General features: G+C 49.9%; 1 protein-coding gene across 6 annotated transcripts in view; it reads left to right on the top strand.

The window, feature by feature from the left end:
- The first annotated feature begins 7,308 nt into the window (after positions 1–7,308).
- Positions 7,309–14,865, top strand: part of DLEC1 (DLEC1 cilia and flagella associated protein) — a 71,524-nt gene continuing 63,967 nt past the window's right edge. For 5 of the 6 annotated variants that reach the window (XM_049870736.1, XM_049870734.1, XM_049870735.1 and 2 more), the window contains exons 1-2: positions 7,309–7,749; positions 13,502–13,658. In XM_049870736.1, coding sequence (XP_049726693.1) covers positions 7,339–7,749; positions 13,502–13,658 — 568 coding nt within the window. In that variant the 5' untranslated portion in view covers positions 7,309–7,338. Of the gene's footprint in view, positions 7,750–13,501; positions 13,659–14,865 lie in introns of those variants that run through there. The other variant, XM_049870738.1, reaches the window with a different exon arrangement.

The following is a 14,865-nucleotide window of genomic DNA, read 5'->3' as shown; positions in this document are numbered from 1 at the left end:
AGAAATGGGGTGGGCCACACCCTGCTCAGAGAAACAGGCCGCTGCTCTGACCTGAGGGTCAGCCCTCACTCCAGTCCTCCCCTCCCCTCCCTCCTGTCTGTTTGTCCCTCCTTGTTTCTCCCAGACTGAGGCTCTGCTTGTGTCTGCAGGTGTAAGCCTGTGGAGGTGAGCATGACCATCTGAGTATGGAGACGAGTGCCTGGTGAGCAGCTTTGGCCTGAACCATGAAGTTGTTGGATTCTGACCCTGTCTCCCTCAACTCCCAGGGCCCTCCATGGGCCCAGCCCTGGCTAGGTGCCTAAATTACCCTCCTCAGAATTCTGCTCTCAGTTACTGCAGAAAGATGCCCAAGATGCCAGCGACTCGCAGGGCTTGGCAGCCGGCTTAGTTTGGGTGCACGGGGACCACACATGGCCAACGCCTAGCTCTCTCATGTGGCATTTCACCATTCCCAGCTGGACCATCCCGTCTTCAAAGCGTCAGTGAGGCTCTGTGTAGGGAGGCGGCGGGGCGGGGAGGGCTTCCGGGATGGCTGGAGACCTAGTGTTAGGGCCAATGCCCTTGGCCCCACCACCACCACTGTCTCTGAATGCCTGGGGGAGGGGGAGGGTCAACCCAAGAATGCCAACTTTCAGGATGGTCAGGCACGAGGCACACTGCAGGGCTGGCCCTGTCAACTCCTACCTCCCCGTGAAATGCAAACCAAGCACAAGCCTGGGCAGGTGAGGTGGACAAGGTTTATTCTGCCCTGCTTCCTGTCTTTAGAGCTCCTGTATCTGGGCATGGGGGCAAGGGAGCTGTTTAAATCTTGGCTCTGCAGTTTCTTGGCTGTGAGACATAAAACAAGTGACTTCACCTCTCTGCGCCCTAGTCAACAGCTACAATTGTCCTTGGTGTCAGGCGAAATAATGGATGTGAGGGATCTGGCACAGATAAGTGCCTGATGCAGGGACATGGTAGCGCAGTGGTTAAGAGGTAGGCTGCTAACCCTAAGGTTGGCAGTTTGAATCCACCAGCCGCTCCTTGGAAAATTGGTGGGGCAATCCTACTCTGTCCTATAGGGTCACTATGAGTCGGAACTGACTTGACAGCAACAGGTTTGGTTTTTTGGTTTGGAGGGACATGAGCTGTCTGCTACCTGGCCTCCTCTACAGATCCCAGCGGCCACAGGGACCAGCCTGAGAATCTCCACCTAAGGGTATGTCCCTGTTGCTTGCAAAATACATTCCAGGGCTGTAAAACCCTATTTGGGCTCCCTCCACAGGGTCCTGAGCCCAAATCCAGATGTGTTGGGAGGGAAAGTGAAAGCTGCTTCTCCCACAGGAGCAGCTACGGCAAAATGAAAATCCTCAGAGATGGCAGGAAGCCATTGCTGACCATGCAGGGCTCCAAGGTGTCAAGATGAACCACAGGGTGGCTGGTCCCATTGGTAATCCCAGGGCAATAGGGAATGACTTGTGGGATTTTATGTGTCTATTCATTTGTAATTGAGCCCTGGTGGCGCAGTGTTCAGTACTCAGCTGCTAACTGAAAGGTCAGTGGCTCAAACTCACCAGCCACTCTGCCAGAGAAAGATGTGGCAGTCTGCTTCTGTAAAGATTTACAGCCTTGGAAACCCTATGGGGCAGTTTTACTGTGTCCTATAGAGTGGCTGGAAACCCTGGTGGAGTAGTGGTTAAGTGCTACGTGCTGCTAACCAAAGGGTCGGCAGTTCGACTCCACCAGGTGCTCCTTGGAAGCTCTATGGGGCAGTTCCAGGCGGTTCTACTCTGTCCTATAGGGTCACTATGAGTCAGAATTGACTTGACGGCAACGGGTTTGGTTTTTGGTCATCGGGTGGCTGTGAATCAAAATTCACTCAAAGGCATTTTTTTTGTGTGTGTGTGTGAGTATAGCTGTGATGTGATGTTTGTTTTTTTCACTGTGAACTAAGTCCTCACCCTCTCTTTGACCCCACTCCACCCTACATCCAGAATCCACTGCTTGGTATAGGGGAGGAGTCAGGAAACATGCCCTCAGATTCCCATCCCAAACCTTAGGATTGTGTGAGCTGAAGAACACACTAAAACTCCTGTTTTAAAACTGTTCTGTCTCATTTATTCAACAGATATTATTGAGCACCTGCTGTATGCTAGGTTCTGTCCTATAGGCTTGAGAATAATCAGTGAGTAAAACAGACTCAAACTCCCTCCCCTCATGGAGCTTACATTCTAAAGGGGGAGGAGAAACACTAATAATAAACTAAGTGAATTGCATAACGTATTAGGTGATAAGGACAAAGAAACAAAGCAGGGTAAGGGAGCTCAGGAATGGGGGAAAGTTTAATTTTAAATAGGTGGGTCAGGCTGAATCTTATGGGGAGGTGACATTTGAGCAAGGACATGAAGAAGGTGAGGGCGTGAACCATTTGGAGATATCTGGGGAAGAAAGTTCCAGGCAGAAGGAAGGGCCAGTGCCAAGGCTTGGAGGCTGGAGTGTGTCTGGAGGGGAGGAGGGTTGGCAAGGAGGCCAGTGTGGCTGCAGCAGAGGAAGCAAGGGGGAGTGGTAACGGGAGCAGGACAGAGAGGTAACAGGGGCCAGCTCCTGTAGGGCCTTGCAAGGGCTTCTGCTTTTACTCCGGGAGAAGTGCGGAACCGTTGGAAGGCTTTAAGCAGGGGAGGAAAACGATCTGCTCCTGTTTTAAAAGGGTCTCTCTGCTCACTGGGAGGGGAAGCCACCGTGGAGGGACAAGGGCTGATGCAGGGAGCCCAGTGAAGTGGTGAGAATGGATGGTGGCCCAGACCTTGGTGGTGGCAGTGAAAAGTGACAGGGGTTCTGGATAAATGCTGAAGGATTTACTGGTGGGGGCTGTAAGAGAAAGAGAGGAGTCAAGGAGGACTCCAAGTTTTTTGGCCTGAACAACTGGAAGTATGGAGTTCCCATTAACTGAAACGGGAGAGGCTGAAGAAGGAGCATGTGCTCTGTTTTGAGATATGAAGTTTGAGGTGCCTTCAGACATCCAAGGGGAGATGGGAAGTATCAGGTGGATATACGAGTCTAAAGTTTAGGAGACAGATGTGGGCTGGAGATAGAATTTGGGATATGGTTCAAAACATGTTTAAAATATCCATATCCTGTAATGCTGGTGGGAGTCTACTTTGGTATACTGTTTTTGGAGGGCAATTTGGCAAAATCTCAAATATTAAACTGTACATACCTTTTGGCCAGGCAATTTAATTCTTATATTCTACAGAAACACTGTACAGCTATGCAAAGTATGCACAAATACGAACAAGGTTGCTCATTAGATCAATATTTGTAGTAGCAAAATCAAAATAAACAAGCCAAGAAAACCAAGGTGAAGTTCATGGGCAGGGATCTGGTTAAATAAATAATGATGCTTTCCCCTGCAGCTGGATCCCTGGCTGCGCAGTGGTTAAGAGCTTGGTTGCTAACCAAAAGGTCAGCAGTTCAAATCGACCAGCCGCTCCTTAGAAACTCTATGGGGCAGCTGTACTCTGGCCTATAGGGTCGCTATGAGTCGGAATCGACTTGATGGCAACAGTTATGTAAGCCGGTTAAAAAAAGAAAAAGTTTAAGTAGTTGAGATGCAATCGATTACTTTTGTGTGTGGCATTTCTAGCCACGGCCTTGTAACTCCCACTCAGGAGATTTGGCAGGACTGTGTGATAGGGTAATTGTAGCCCACCAAGGGGATTGGTCAGTTTTGCCTTAAAAGACAGCCAATTCCAGAGCAGGGAGGAAGATCCTACCACAAGGAAGAACATCCAGAAGCAGAGAGCGCTGGGATCCCTGTGCTAAATAGCTCCTGGAGGCAGTAGAGAGAGAGAGAGAGAGAGAGAAAGTTGAGTGCCTTTGGGGAGAGGCCTAGGGCCAAAGGGAGCCTTGCCTGCGACCATGGCTGTGAAGAGGCTATGCTGATGGAAGAACTGTATCCTGAGTGTTCCTTAGCCTGAATTGTAACTGTCCCTTCCCTAATAAACCCCGTAATCGTGAGTATGATCTGTGAGTTCCGTGTGGCCGCTGTAGTGAATTATGGAACCCAGTAGACAGTGCTGTGGGAGGCACGGTTGGTGTCAGAACTGATGAAGATGACAGAGAGAGGAGACATGTCTCTCTGCCTCATAGGAATCAGCCTTGGGCTGTTGATCTTGATTGCCTTTCTCCCTTGTGAAGTTACAGGTCAGATACCGCCCCCAAGCTGTTTTTTCAGTAGTCCTCTGTCAGTTCTTATAGAAAGAACTCCAAAATTCTTTTTAAAAAGCAAGTGGCAGGGCAGTATTGCAGCATGATGATGTCATGTATGTGGTGTGTGTCTGTATGTCTGTAAAAGACTTTAGATGTCTATGTTTGTACAGACAAAAAAAAAAGATAGCTGGCAAGATACAGAAATAATCTAGGGAAAAGGATCGGGAGGGCGACACTAACTTTGTACTTTTTGTGTACCCTGATTTTTTTTTACCTTGATAATTTTCAGCTTTTTAAGTTTAAAAACAAAACAAACAAAAAAGGGGACCAAAAATGTGTGTGGGAACCCAGAGATAAACAAAATTCTGACCAGCAGAACAGGTTAGAAAATGAAGTCAGCTCAAGAAATTCTTTGTGTTGAGGAAATCCCCATGAGGAAGGTGGCTGCGGGCTGCATCCAAAGGTGACCTAAACCCTTTGTTGCTGGTGCAGGGTTTGAGTCGTTCATTCATTTATCCAGACCAAAAACAAACAAACAGAATGCTGGACATGGCAGAGAGTTACCAGCAGCAGAAGAAGAGATACAGTCGGAGACAAGGGTGGAGGCAGAGGTGGCAGAGAGGAAACAGGGGAGAGAGAGGGTCAGTAGGCAGGGATGGGCAGCAGCATCCGGACACATCAGGACTAAGGAGCCACTGGAAACTTTAGCTTGGACAATGTCCACTGAGCAGCAGGGACTGAAGCCAGAGGGAGGGAGGAGTCTTCTCCTAGGCTGGGTCCCACTCTGCTTGCCCTTCCCTGAGTCTTTCTGGAGGCAGAATGGAGAGGCCAAACATGCTTTGCAAGAATCCACTGTCGTGCCCTTCCCTGGGGTGGAATGGGGGGTGGGGAGCCTCAGCAGAGGAACTGCTCCTATCTGACAAGGCCATCAATTTGGGCAGGCCCACTCCTAACATTCACAGTGCCCAAAGCAATGGAGGCCCCCAAACTGCCTCACTTCTCTTCCCACCCACAGCTCCTTCCTGCACCACCAGGGGCCTCACATATGTGTAGACAATTGGACAAACCAGCCCACTTATCCAAGCTTCCTCCACATTCCCCCACCAAAGCCACCCCTTGGTGCACATATCAGTCAGCCCGGGGAGCAGGGACTTGGGGGAAGACGTCCGCATAGGCCCTGGAAATGGGCTCAGAAAGTTTGGGCAACTAATCTTAGAGTCCCAGGTACCAGGACAGAAGCCATGAGCACATCACCTCAGTCCTGTGGCCTCCTAACTATGGGTAAGGATGCAGCTGGAGGAGAGCAAGAGCAGGGCCCTCTAAGTACACAGTCCAGGGCGTGGGCCCTGACCTCCAAGCTCTAAGGGCTGGGAAGATAGTGGAAAGGATAGATGAGGGGACTAGGCCTAACCAAGAGAAGCGGAAGTGGCCCAGGTCTGTGGGCAAGCATCTGGGGCTCATCTCAGGAAGTGGGTTTTAGGCTGTAGGGAAAGCAAACTCGCTTCAAGAGGAGCAAGTGACAACTCATGTCACCTGTGAGCAGAAGCAGTGGTCTGCCAGCGACGACAGTTGATGTGATGTGAGGAAGCTGCTGCCCTGGACATGTGTGGTCCTCTTCTCCATCTCTGCAAACAATATAATCACCCACCTGGTTGTACACACCCGATGTGTGGGTCATATGTGGTCCCTCTTCTTTCTCACCTTCCATTATCCATCAGCAAGTCTTGCTAATTCTATCTTTCACATCTGTCTCCAATCCATTTCCCTCACCATGAGAGCAACCTTCATCTCTTTCCCAACTACTGCAGTTGATCTCTCCGAGGCCTCTTGTCTCCCTTGTCTATTCTCTCACAGCAACCAAAGCCATCTTAGGAAAACAGATTTGCCCATGGCACTCCCCAGCTTAAGATCCCTGATGGTCCTCCTGCTGTCCTCAGAGTAAAGTTCAAGTTCCCGAATGTGGCCTGCAAAGCCATTTATAATCTGACTCTTGCCTACAGGTCTCATTCCTTCCCCTGCAAACCCATCCTGAATTTCTCCCGTACATGGTGCTCTCTCTCAGCTTTTGTACACCCAGGTCCCTCTGCATGGAGTGCCCCTTTTCCTTCTCTCCAGGCTTACTGGTACTCCCCCACCCTTTTTTTTTTCCCCAATTGAAAAAAAAAAAAAGAGGTATACTTTACATACACTAAATTTCACCCTTTATACAGTCATGTTACCACCACTGCAACCAAGATGTAGGGCAGTTCCATTATCCCAAATTTTCTCATGTCCCTTTGTGGCCAACTCTACCCCATCCCCAGCTCCCGGCAACCACTGATCACTGATCGTTTCACTTGGGAACATACCTAGGCATGGGATTGCGGTATGTGCATAGAGAACAGAGAAAAGGGAAAGCAAGCGGAGACAGTGTTGTCAATAGGAGGGAAGGGCGGCAGCAGCTGATTCTGCTGAGAGATCGAGGGATTCGAGGACTGAGGAGTGGCTGTTCTTTAGGACCGGGGAGTCGCTGCAGACCTTGGCTGGACAGTGTCCACTGTGCATGTAGCAATTTCTCTCCTACGTATTTTCCCAAGAAGCCTCCTCTCACCCAACAGACTGAGTTCCTGTCCTTTGTAGATCCTTAACGTCCAACGCTTATCTCCATCTTAGCCATAACCCCTTAAGCTGTAGTTGTTTTATTGACCCCTCCCGTTTTACTGTACCCTCTCCGACCACAACCCTGACCTCTTCTTACACACTCCATCTCACACACACACGCACACGCGCACACGCACACACTCGTGTGAGCTCCCCAAGGGCAGAAGCAGTATCTTGGTATCTCCAGCTCCCAGTGGACCTGAAACAATCTTTTTACAGTCAAAAAATTTAAGTGAGTGAGTGAATAATTGCTGGACAAGTTAAAGAATGGATGGATGGGTGCAGCTGGGTGCTTAGGAGCAAGGTTTTGCTCTTACTCTGGCCTGGCTGGGCCACTCACCCCCTCCCCATCCGGGCGCCATACTCAGTAAGGGCACCCTAGAGGGGCGGTGCTGATGAGGCCAACGTCGATGACGTTGACACACCGACGACGCTCTCGGGAGGAGGCGTGGCGGAAGGGGCGGGACAGGAAGCGGAAGTTCGGTCGGAGAGAGTCGCGGCTCCGTTGCCATGGAGACCGAGAGCGCCGGCGCGCAGCGAGGGTCCGAGTCCGAGTCGTGCCTGTCCCGGAGGGCCACCTGGGGGCCCACCACGAACCTGACCCGGTCCCCCAGCCCCAGCCAGTCCACCTTCAGGTCCTCGTTGCTGTCCTCCTTCGCCTACGCCGAGGGCTTCCAGCGCAGCGCCGGCGGCCGGCCCCGCCGCGTCCCGCCGCTCGAGCTCGCTCGCCGAGCCGAGCCGCAGCTGCTGCGTCTGCGCCCCACCTCGCTCCGCAGCCAGGACGTCTCGTACCTGCTCAGCCTCGTCTTCCGCAGCCTCTACTCGGCCGAGGCGATCGGCGAGCACGCGAGCAGCAGCCTGATCAGGGCCCGCGGCAGCGAGGATGCGCGCCACGAGCAGTTCGTGGACTCGCTGCAGCAGGTAACGCCGCCCGGCTCCTGGCCGCGCCCTCGGCGACGCGGTGGCCTGGGGTCTGCGGACGCGGGGGGCCGGCTGCACCTGCACCGGCACCGGCACCGGCACCGGCACCTGCACCTGCACCTGCAGGGAGGCGGGCGCCGGCCGGGCTCGGCACTCCCACCCCTGTCGGCACCTGCCGGGTGCCACTGCACGCCGAAACAAGGCAAGCCCACCGCCCTCGGGGCCATCCCGATTCACTGGGGCCATCCCGACTCACGGCGCCCCTACACGACACAGTAGAGCTGCCCCATACGGTTTCCCAGGGGCGCCTGCTGGATTCGAACCGCTGACCTTTTGGTTAGCAGCCGTCGCTCTTAACCACTGCGCCACCAAGGTGCCACTGCAGGGGCGCGTTAACCGTGAACACACCCCTTGCAGTAAGCAAGGTACGCACAGGCTTAATGTGTTTATTTACTAATCTGTGGAGTCCTGGTAACACACTGGTTAGGAACTCAGCTGCTAACCAAAAGGTTGGCAGTTCGAATCCACCAGCTGCTCCTTGGTAACCCTATGGGGGGAGCTCTGTTCGGTCCTACAGGGTTGCTGTGAGTCGGAATGGCCTCGAGGGCAGCAGGTTACTAATCTCTAGTGCACAATTTCACATGAGTTTCACCACATGAAAGAAAAACAGGTGAAATTGTGCACTACAGGTTAGTAAGTAAGCACAATTAAGCCCTTGCGTGCCTTGCTTATTGGGTAACCTGTCCCTGCCAGGCTCTGTGGGAAAGAGCCAACCAAGTCAGTGAGCCCACAAAGCTGACATTCTAGTGGGAGGACACTCTGCATATACACACACGTTATGGCGTATCTGTAGCATCTATACACACACATATGCAAATACACACATACTACACACATGGCATACATCTGTAGGGTCTAGCTGTTTCTCTGTATACACACACCTGACTGGTCGGAGAGCTGAATGGCTGTTGTTTCCTAAGCTGATGAAGCCAAAAGTCACCCCCTTTTGAGCTGCCTTTACATCACAAGTCACAACTGATGCCCAGATTTTAGGTTGCTCAGTCTCTGAAAGAACAGCCCTGCTTCCTCGGCTGTGCGAGAAGAAAACCAGCTGGCGTGGGCGCTCTGCGGGATCTGACTCCGCCGCCCGGACGGCCGACCCCCTTCAGCCTCACGGCACTCCTCCCCTGGGCCTTTACACACACACGCTCCTACCTCTTTGCCCTGCAGTCCCTCCTGCCTCTCAGACCTACCTCTGTGTCCTCTTTTTGTCCTCTCCCTGGCCTGTGCCTCCTCTCCAGCTTCAGCCATCCCTTCATTCATTTCACACATTTTATTGATCGTCAGTTATGTGCCGTGCCCTGTTCTAGACAGTGGGGAGTCCACAGGGAATAACACCACATTCACTCTGCTAAGACTTCAGCCAGTGCAAACCAGACCTTGACCTTGAACTTTTTTTTTATGTAGTTCATATCTTTTTTTTTTTTTTTGCTTTAGATGAAGGTTTAGAGAGCAAATCAGTTTCTCATTAAAAAATTAATGCACATTATTTTGTGACATTGGTTCCCATCCCCACGACATACCAACACTCTCTCCTTTTCAGCCTTGGTTTCCCCATTTCCATTCGTCCAGCTTTCCTGTCCCCTCCTGCCTTCTCGTCCTTGCCCCTGGACTCGCGTGCCCGTTTAGCCTCATTTTGTTTTATGGACTTGTCCAAACTTTGGCTGAAGGGTGAACCCAGAGGTGACTTCAGTACTGAGCTGCAAGAGTGTCCAGGGGCCATACTCTCACGGTTTCTCCAATCTCTGTCAGCCCAGTAAGTCTGGTCTTTTTTTTTTTTTTTTTTGTGAGTTTGAATTTTGTTCTCCGTTTTTCTCTAGCTCTGTCCAGAACCGTCTATTGTGATCCCCGTCAGAGCAGTCAGTAGTAGCTGGGTACCATCCAGTTGTCCGGGACTCAGTCTGGTGGAGGCTGTGGTACTTGTGGTCCATTTGAGCCCTTGAACCTCTGACTCACCCCAGTCATTCACATGAGCCGGAATGTGCGGAGTGCTGTAACCCTCGTGACCAATCAACTGGTTTCTTAATTTCTGTCTCCTTAATATCCCTCCCACCACTAGTCACTGTACCAAGGTCTGAACTGGCAGAGAGTGATCCTTCTTAAAAAAAGAAAAGAAAAAAGCTTTGAATTAAAAAAAAAATAAAAAACAGTAATATTCATTTCAAAAATTTCAGAATCCATAAAAGTTTAAAGAGTGGTCCTACAGAAATATAACTATGCAAAAATATGTTAACTTTATAAATTTGGTATATCTACATTATAGAGTACCATGCAGCTGTTAAAAGTAATGAATTACACCTAAATTATAGGCAGAATTATACCTATATTATAGACAGAAGGAAACCTTGGTGGTGTAGTGGTTAAGTGCTACAGCTGTTAACCAAGAGGTCAACAGTTTGAATCTGCCATGTGCTTCTTGGGGCAGTTCTGCTCTGTCCTATAGGGTCACTGTGAGTCGGACTCCATGTCATTGGGTTTGGTTTGGTTTTATAGACAGAAAGTTACCTGCCATTTATTAATTTAGCAAAGAACATTGCGGAACAATGTTAAGATAATTTCATTCTTATAATAACATACACATAAGAAAAAATCTGATAAAAATTACTTTGCATGCTTCTACTTTTGCATTACACGTAAATTCTGCAATTACAAAAAAACTTAAAAAAGAGCAGCCATCCATTATTCCCACCCGTCTGATACTACTGTTCTCATACTGGTACTTCTCTCTCTCTCTCTCCTTGTCTCTTCCTTGCTCTTCTGCGTCTCGTCTGTCTCTGGATGAGTAGACTCTGAAGGGGCTGGATAGGATTGCCGCTGCAGCTCTGGAATTCATCCTCCCTGGCAGAAGTGGTAGCCACCTTTCAATATGGAATTTCTCTCTTAATCTGACTTGTTCCCCAGGCAACCCCTTTGGGTACTAGATTTCCTCACGTCGGTATGGAAATAGGTCTCATGACTAAAAGCAAGTGTTCTGGAACCCTGCGCTCTGGGTTCAAATCCTGGCTTCTCCAAATACTGCCTGTATCATCTTGGGAAATCCTTACTTCTACATGGTTCACTTTCCTCATCTGTAAAGTGGGGATAATAATAATTTTACCTGTAGGTTGTTTTAAGGATTAAATGAGTTCATAAGGAAAGCATTTATAACATTGAACACCTGGCGGCTAGCAAGCACTCACTAAGTGCTGGTTGGTGTTGTTACTGGTATCTTTATTTGGATAAGATGCTAACTCTTGCATTCAAGACCTGGAGTCAGGAATTACAGCCAGACCTAAATAATAAGACAGGGCACAAAGCATGGTACCTTATGTTTTGGAGCTGTCCTTGGCCACTGTCCCCTGAAGAGGGCTATCATGGATTGAATTATGTCCCCCAAAAATACATGTATCAATTTGGCTAGTCCACGATTCCCAGTGTTGTGTGACTGTCCGTCATTTTGTCATCTGAGGTGATTTTCCTGTTGTAAATCCTACCTCTGTGATGTTAATGAAGTAGAATAGGTGGCAGTTATGTTAACGAGGCAGGACTCAATCTACAAGACTGGATTGTGTCTTGAACCAATCTCTTTTGAGATATAAAAGAGGGAAGCGAGCAGAGAGACAAGGGGACCTCACACCACCAAGAAAGCAGTGCTGGGGTTCCTGTGCGGAGAAACTCCTAGTCCAGGGGAAGACTGATGACAAGGACCTTCCTCCAGAGCTGACAGAGAAAGCCTTCCTCTGGAGCTTCCACCCTGAATTTGGACTTCTAGCTGTCTAAACTGTGAGCGAATAAACTTGTGTTTGTTAAAGCCATCCACTTATGGTATTTCTGTCACAGCAGCACTAGATGACCAAGACAAGGACCTTTCTTGACCCTAACAAGACTCAGCCACCTTCTCCCAGCCTTTCGTGTATCCTCATTCATGTTGGTATCACGGTGCTTTTACGACTGTGTTCCACTTCTTTGTATCCTTTCCTGGGCCTTCCTGCTGAAATGTAAACTCCTTGAGGGCAGACATTGTATCTGATTCATTTCTCTCCCCTAGTGTAGGTCTTTGTTAGAAGAACACCTCACACATTTTTGAGATCCTACCAGATCTAGGAGTATAATAAGGAACATTGTCTCCCTACACAAACTGTCTTAACATTACCTCGCCCAGTGAGCCATCTGCCTCTTGCTTCCAGAAGTCTGAACTCAAAATACAGATCAGATGCATGGCTGGCTAGTCACTCTGTAATCAGCGTGAAGGAGTGTGTTGGGCACCTAGGTTGAGCTATCTGGAAGCAGACCCTGAGAGTTTGGGGTGCAAGTGTTTATGAGAGATCAACCCCTGTGAAGAGAAGGGGAGGAGGCAGAATTGACCAGTAGAAGAAGCCTAACTACACGATGCAGGCCCCACAACCGTGAGCAAACGTGACAGGTTGCTCTGGAGACAGTATTGCCTGTCAGAGTTTCTCTTTTTGGGCCAGACTAGCTAGGCATTGTAAAAACGTCATGTGGGTGGCGTCTGTCCTCTAACTTCACAAGGGGGAAGGAGAACCAAGATCAACAGCCCAAGGCTGATTCCTGTGAGGGAGGTCAGACTTTTCTCCTTTGTCTGCCATCTTTATCAATTCTGACACCGACCATTCCTCCCGCAGTACCCTCTACTTCTCTGCTGGGTTTGATAATTCATTGCGATGGCCACACAGAACTCACAGACCATACTCAAAGTTATGGTGTATATTAGGGAAGTGACAGTTATAATTCAGGCTCAGGAACACTCAGGATTACAGTTCTTCTGTCAGTACAGCCTCTTCCCAGCTGTGCTCACAGGCACGCCTCTCCCTGGCCCTCAGTCTCTGCCCAGAGGCGCTCATCTTTCTCTCTCTGTGGTAGTGAAGCCCACCGCACTGCCTCCTGCTGCTGGATCTCTCTTGCTGCCGCTTCTCACCGTCTTCAGGGTTACAGCTTGCTCTCTTTCTGTCTCCTGCTTCCAGGAACTTCTCAGCGCCCGAATCCCGAGTACAAAGGACAGGCTTTCTGCTCCTGGCTGTTCTTCCTTGGTGGTAGTAGGATCCTCCTCTCTGCTCTGGAATTGGCTCTCTTTTAAGGCAAAACTGACCAATCCCCTTGGTGGGCCGCAGTTACTTTATGACACAGCCCTGCCCAGTCACTTTGGTGGCAGTTACAAGACCATGGCTGGAAAGGCCACACACAAAAGTAATCAATTGCACCTCAGCCATTTTTAACCCTGCCTCTCTCAGTCACTGCATGGCGCATCCCAGGAAGCACATGATCTCAGCTGAGCCCTTTCCAGCAGCTCAGGTCGACTCTGAAGGGGCTGACGGCTGACGGCTGAGAGCCGTCAGCTGACTGCGTTCCCTGCAGCTGGCCAGCATGTCTTTCCTTGAAGGGGGACCTGGGCGACAGTCCCTTGTCTGCCACAGGTGGTGTGGTAACTCGTATGTGGTATTTCAGAGTTCTTTGCTACAGAACCAGGAGTCAGGAGACAGGGTTCCAGGCTTGGCTCTGTTACTGACTTTTCTGTGAAATCTTAAGTTATTTCCCCTCTGTGGGTCTCAGTTTTCACATCTGTCGGGTTGGCAGATAGTCTCTATAATTCTGCGACTGTTCTTCTGTGTCCCATGGGAGCTCTGATATTGGCGTGCATCGCATAGAGCTGTGTGGTCTCACCAGATTTCTGTATGTCTGGTCATCCACCTGCCAGATTCGAGAACTCTACAAGCAGCGACTGGATGAGGTTGAAATGGTGGAGAGGCACATCATTCAGGCCCGTGCTCGGGCCATGGCGGAGGAAGAGCGGGCCACGCAGCAGGCTGAAGCACAGACCCTTGAGGCCTCCAACGTCATCAAGTTGCCTCCAGGTGTGTGTGAAGAACTACCAGGTGCCCTTCACCCCGACTCCCCAGCTGTTAATATTTTCCTGCATTTGCCCCATTGCCCATGCTCTGGTATTTTTCTGAACATTTTGAAGTCTTATCACCACAAAGTGCTCCAGAGTGCGTGTATTTAAACGGGCACTATCCTACATAATCAGCATACAACCCCCCAAATCAGGAAGTCAGCACTGGTACAACTCACGTCCCATTCAGATTCCACTTCCTGTCACACAGACACAACCCTCCAAGTCAGGAAGTCAGCACTGGTACAACACAAGTCCCATTCAGATTCCACTTCCTGTCACACACACACAGCCCTCCAAGTCAGCAAATCACTGGTACAACACACGTCCCATTCAGATTCCACTTCCTGTCACCCACACACAGCCCTCCAAGTCAGGAAATCACTGGTACAACACAAGTCCCATTCAGATTCCACTTCCTGTCAGCCACACACAGCCCTCCAAGTCAGGAAATCACTGGTACAACACAAGTCCCATTCAGATTCCACTTCCTGTCAGCCACACACAGCCCTCCAAGTCAGGAAATCACTGGTACAACACATGTCCCATTCAGATTCCACTTCCTGTCACCCACACACAGCCCTCCAAGTTAGGAAATCAGTGGTACAACACAAGTCCCATTCAGATTCCACTTCCTGTCACACACACACAGCCCTCCAAGTCAGGAAATTAGTGGTACAACACAAGTCCCATTCAGATTCCACTTCCTGTCAGCCACACACAGCCCTCCAAGTCAGGAAATCACTGGTACAACACAAGTCCCATTCAGATTCCACTTCCTGTCAGCCACACACAGCCCTCCAAGTCAGGAAATCACTGGTACAACACAAGTCCCATTCACATTCCACTTCCTGTCACACACACACTACCCTCCAAGTCAGGAAGTCAGCACTGGTACAACACACGTCCCATTCAGATGCCACTTCCTGTCACACACACACTACCCTCCAAATCAGGAAGTCAGCACTGGTACAACACACGTCCCATTCAGATGCCACTTCCTGTCACACACACACAACCCTCCGAGTTAGGAAATCACTGGTACAACACACGTCCCATTCAGATTCTACTTGTTGTCACAAGAGTCTCGTTTTTGTTTCTGGTCCAGGATCCTATCTAAGAATCAAGTTGCATTTAGTTGTCACATGTCTTTTTTGGCTCCTTCATTT

This window comes from Elephas maximus, chromosome 27 (assembly GCF_024166365.1).
Source record: "Elephas maximus indicus isolate mEleMax1 chromosome 27, mEleMax1 primary haplotype, whole genome shotgun sequence".
NCBI classification, from domain to species: domain Eukaryota; kingdom Metazoa; phylum Chordata; class Mammalia; order Proboscidea; family Elephantidae; genus Elephas; species Elephas maximus.
The sequence above is the reverse complement of the archived record's forward strand: the minus strand, read 5'-3'. Positions and strand labels throughout refer to the sequence as shown.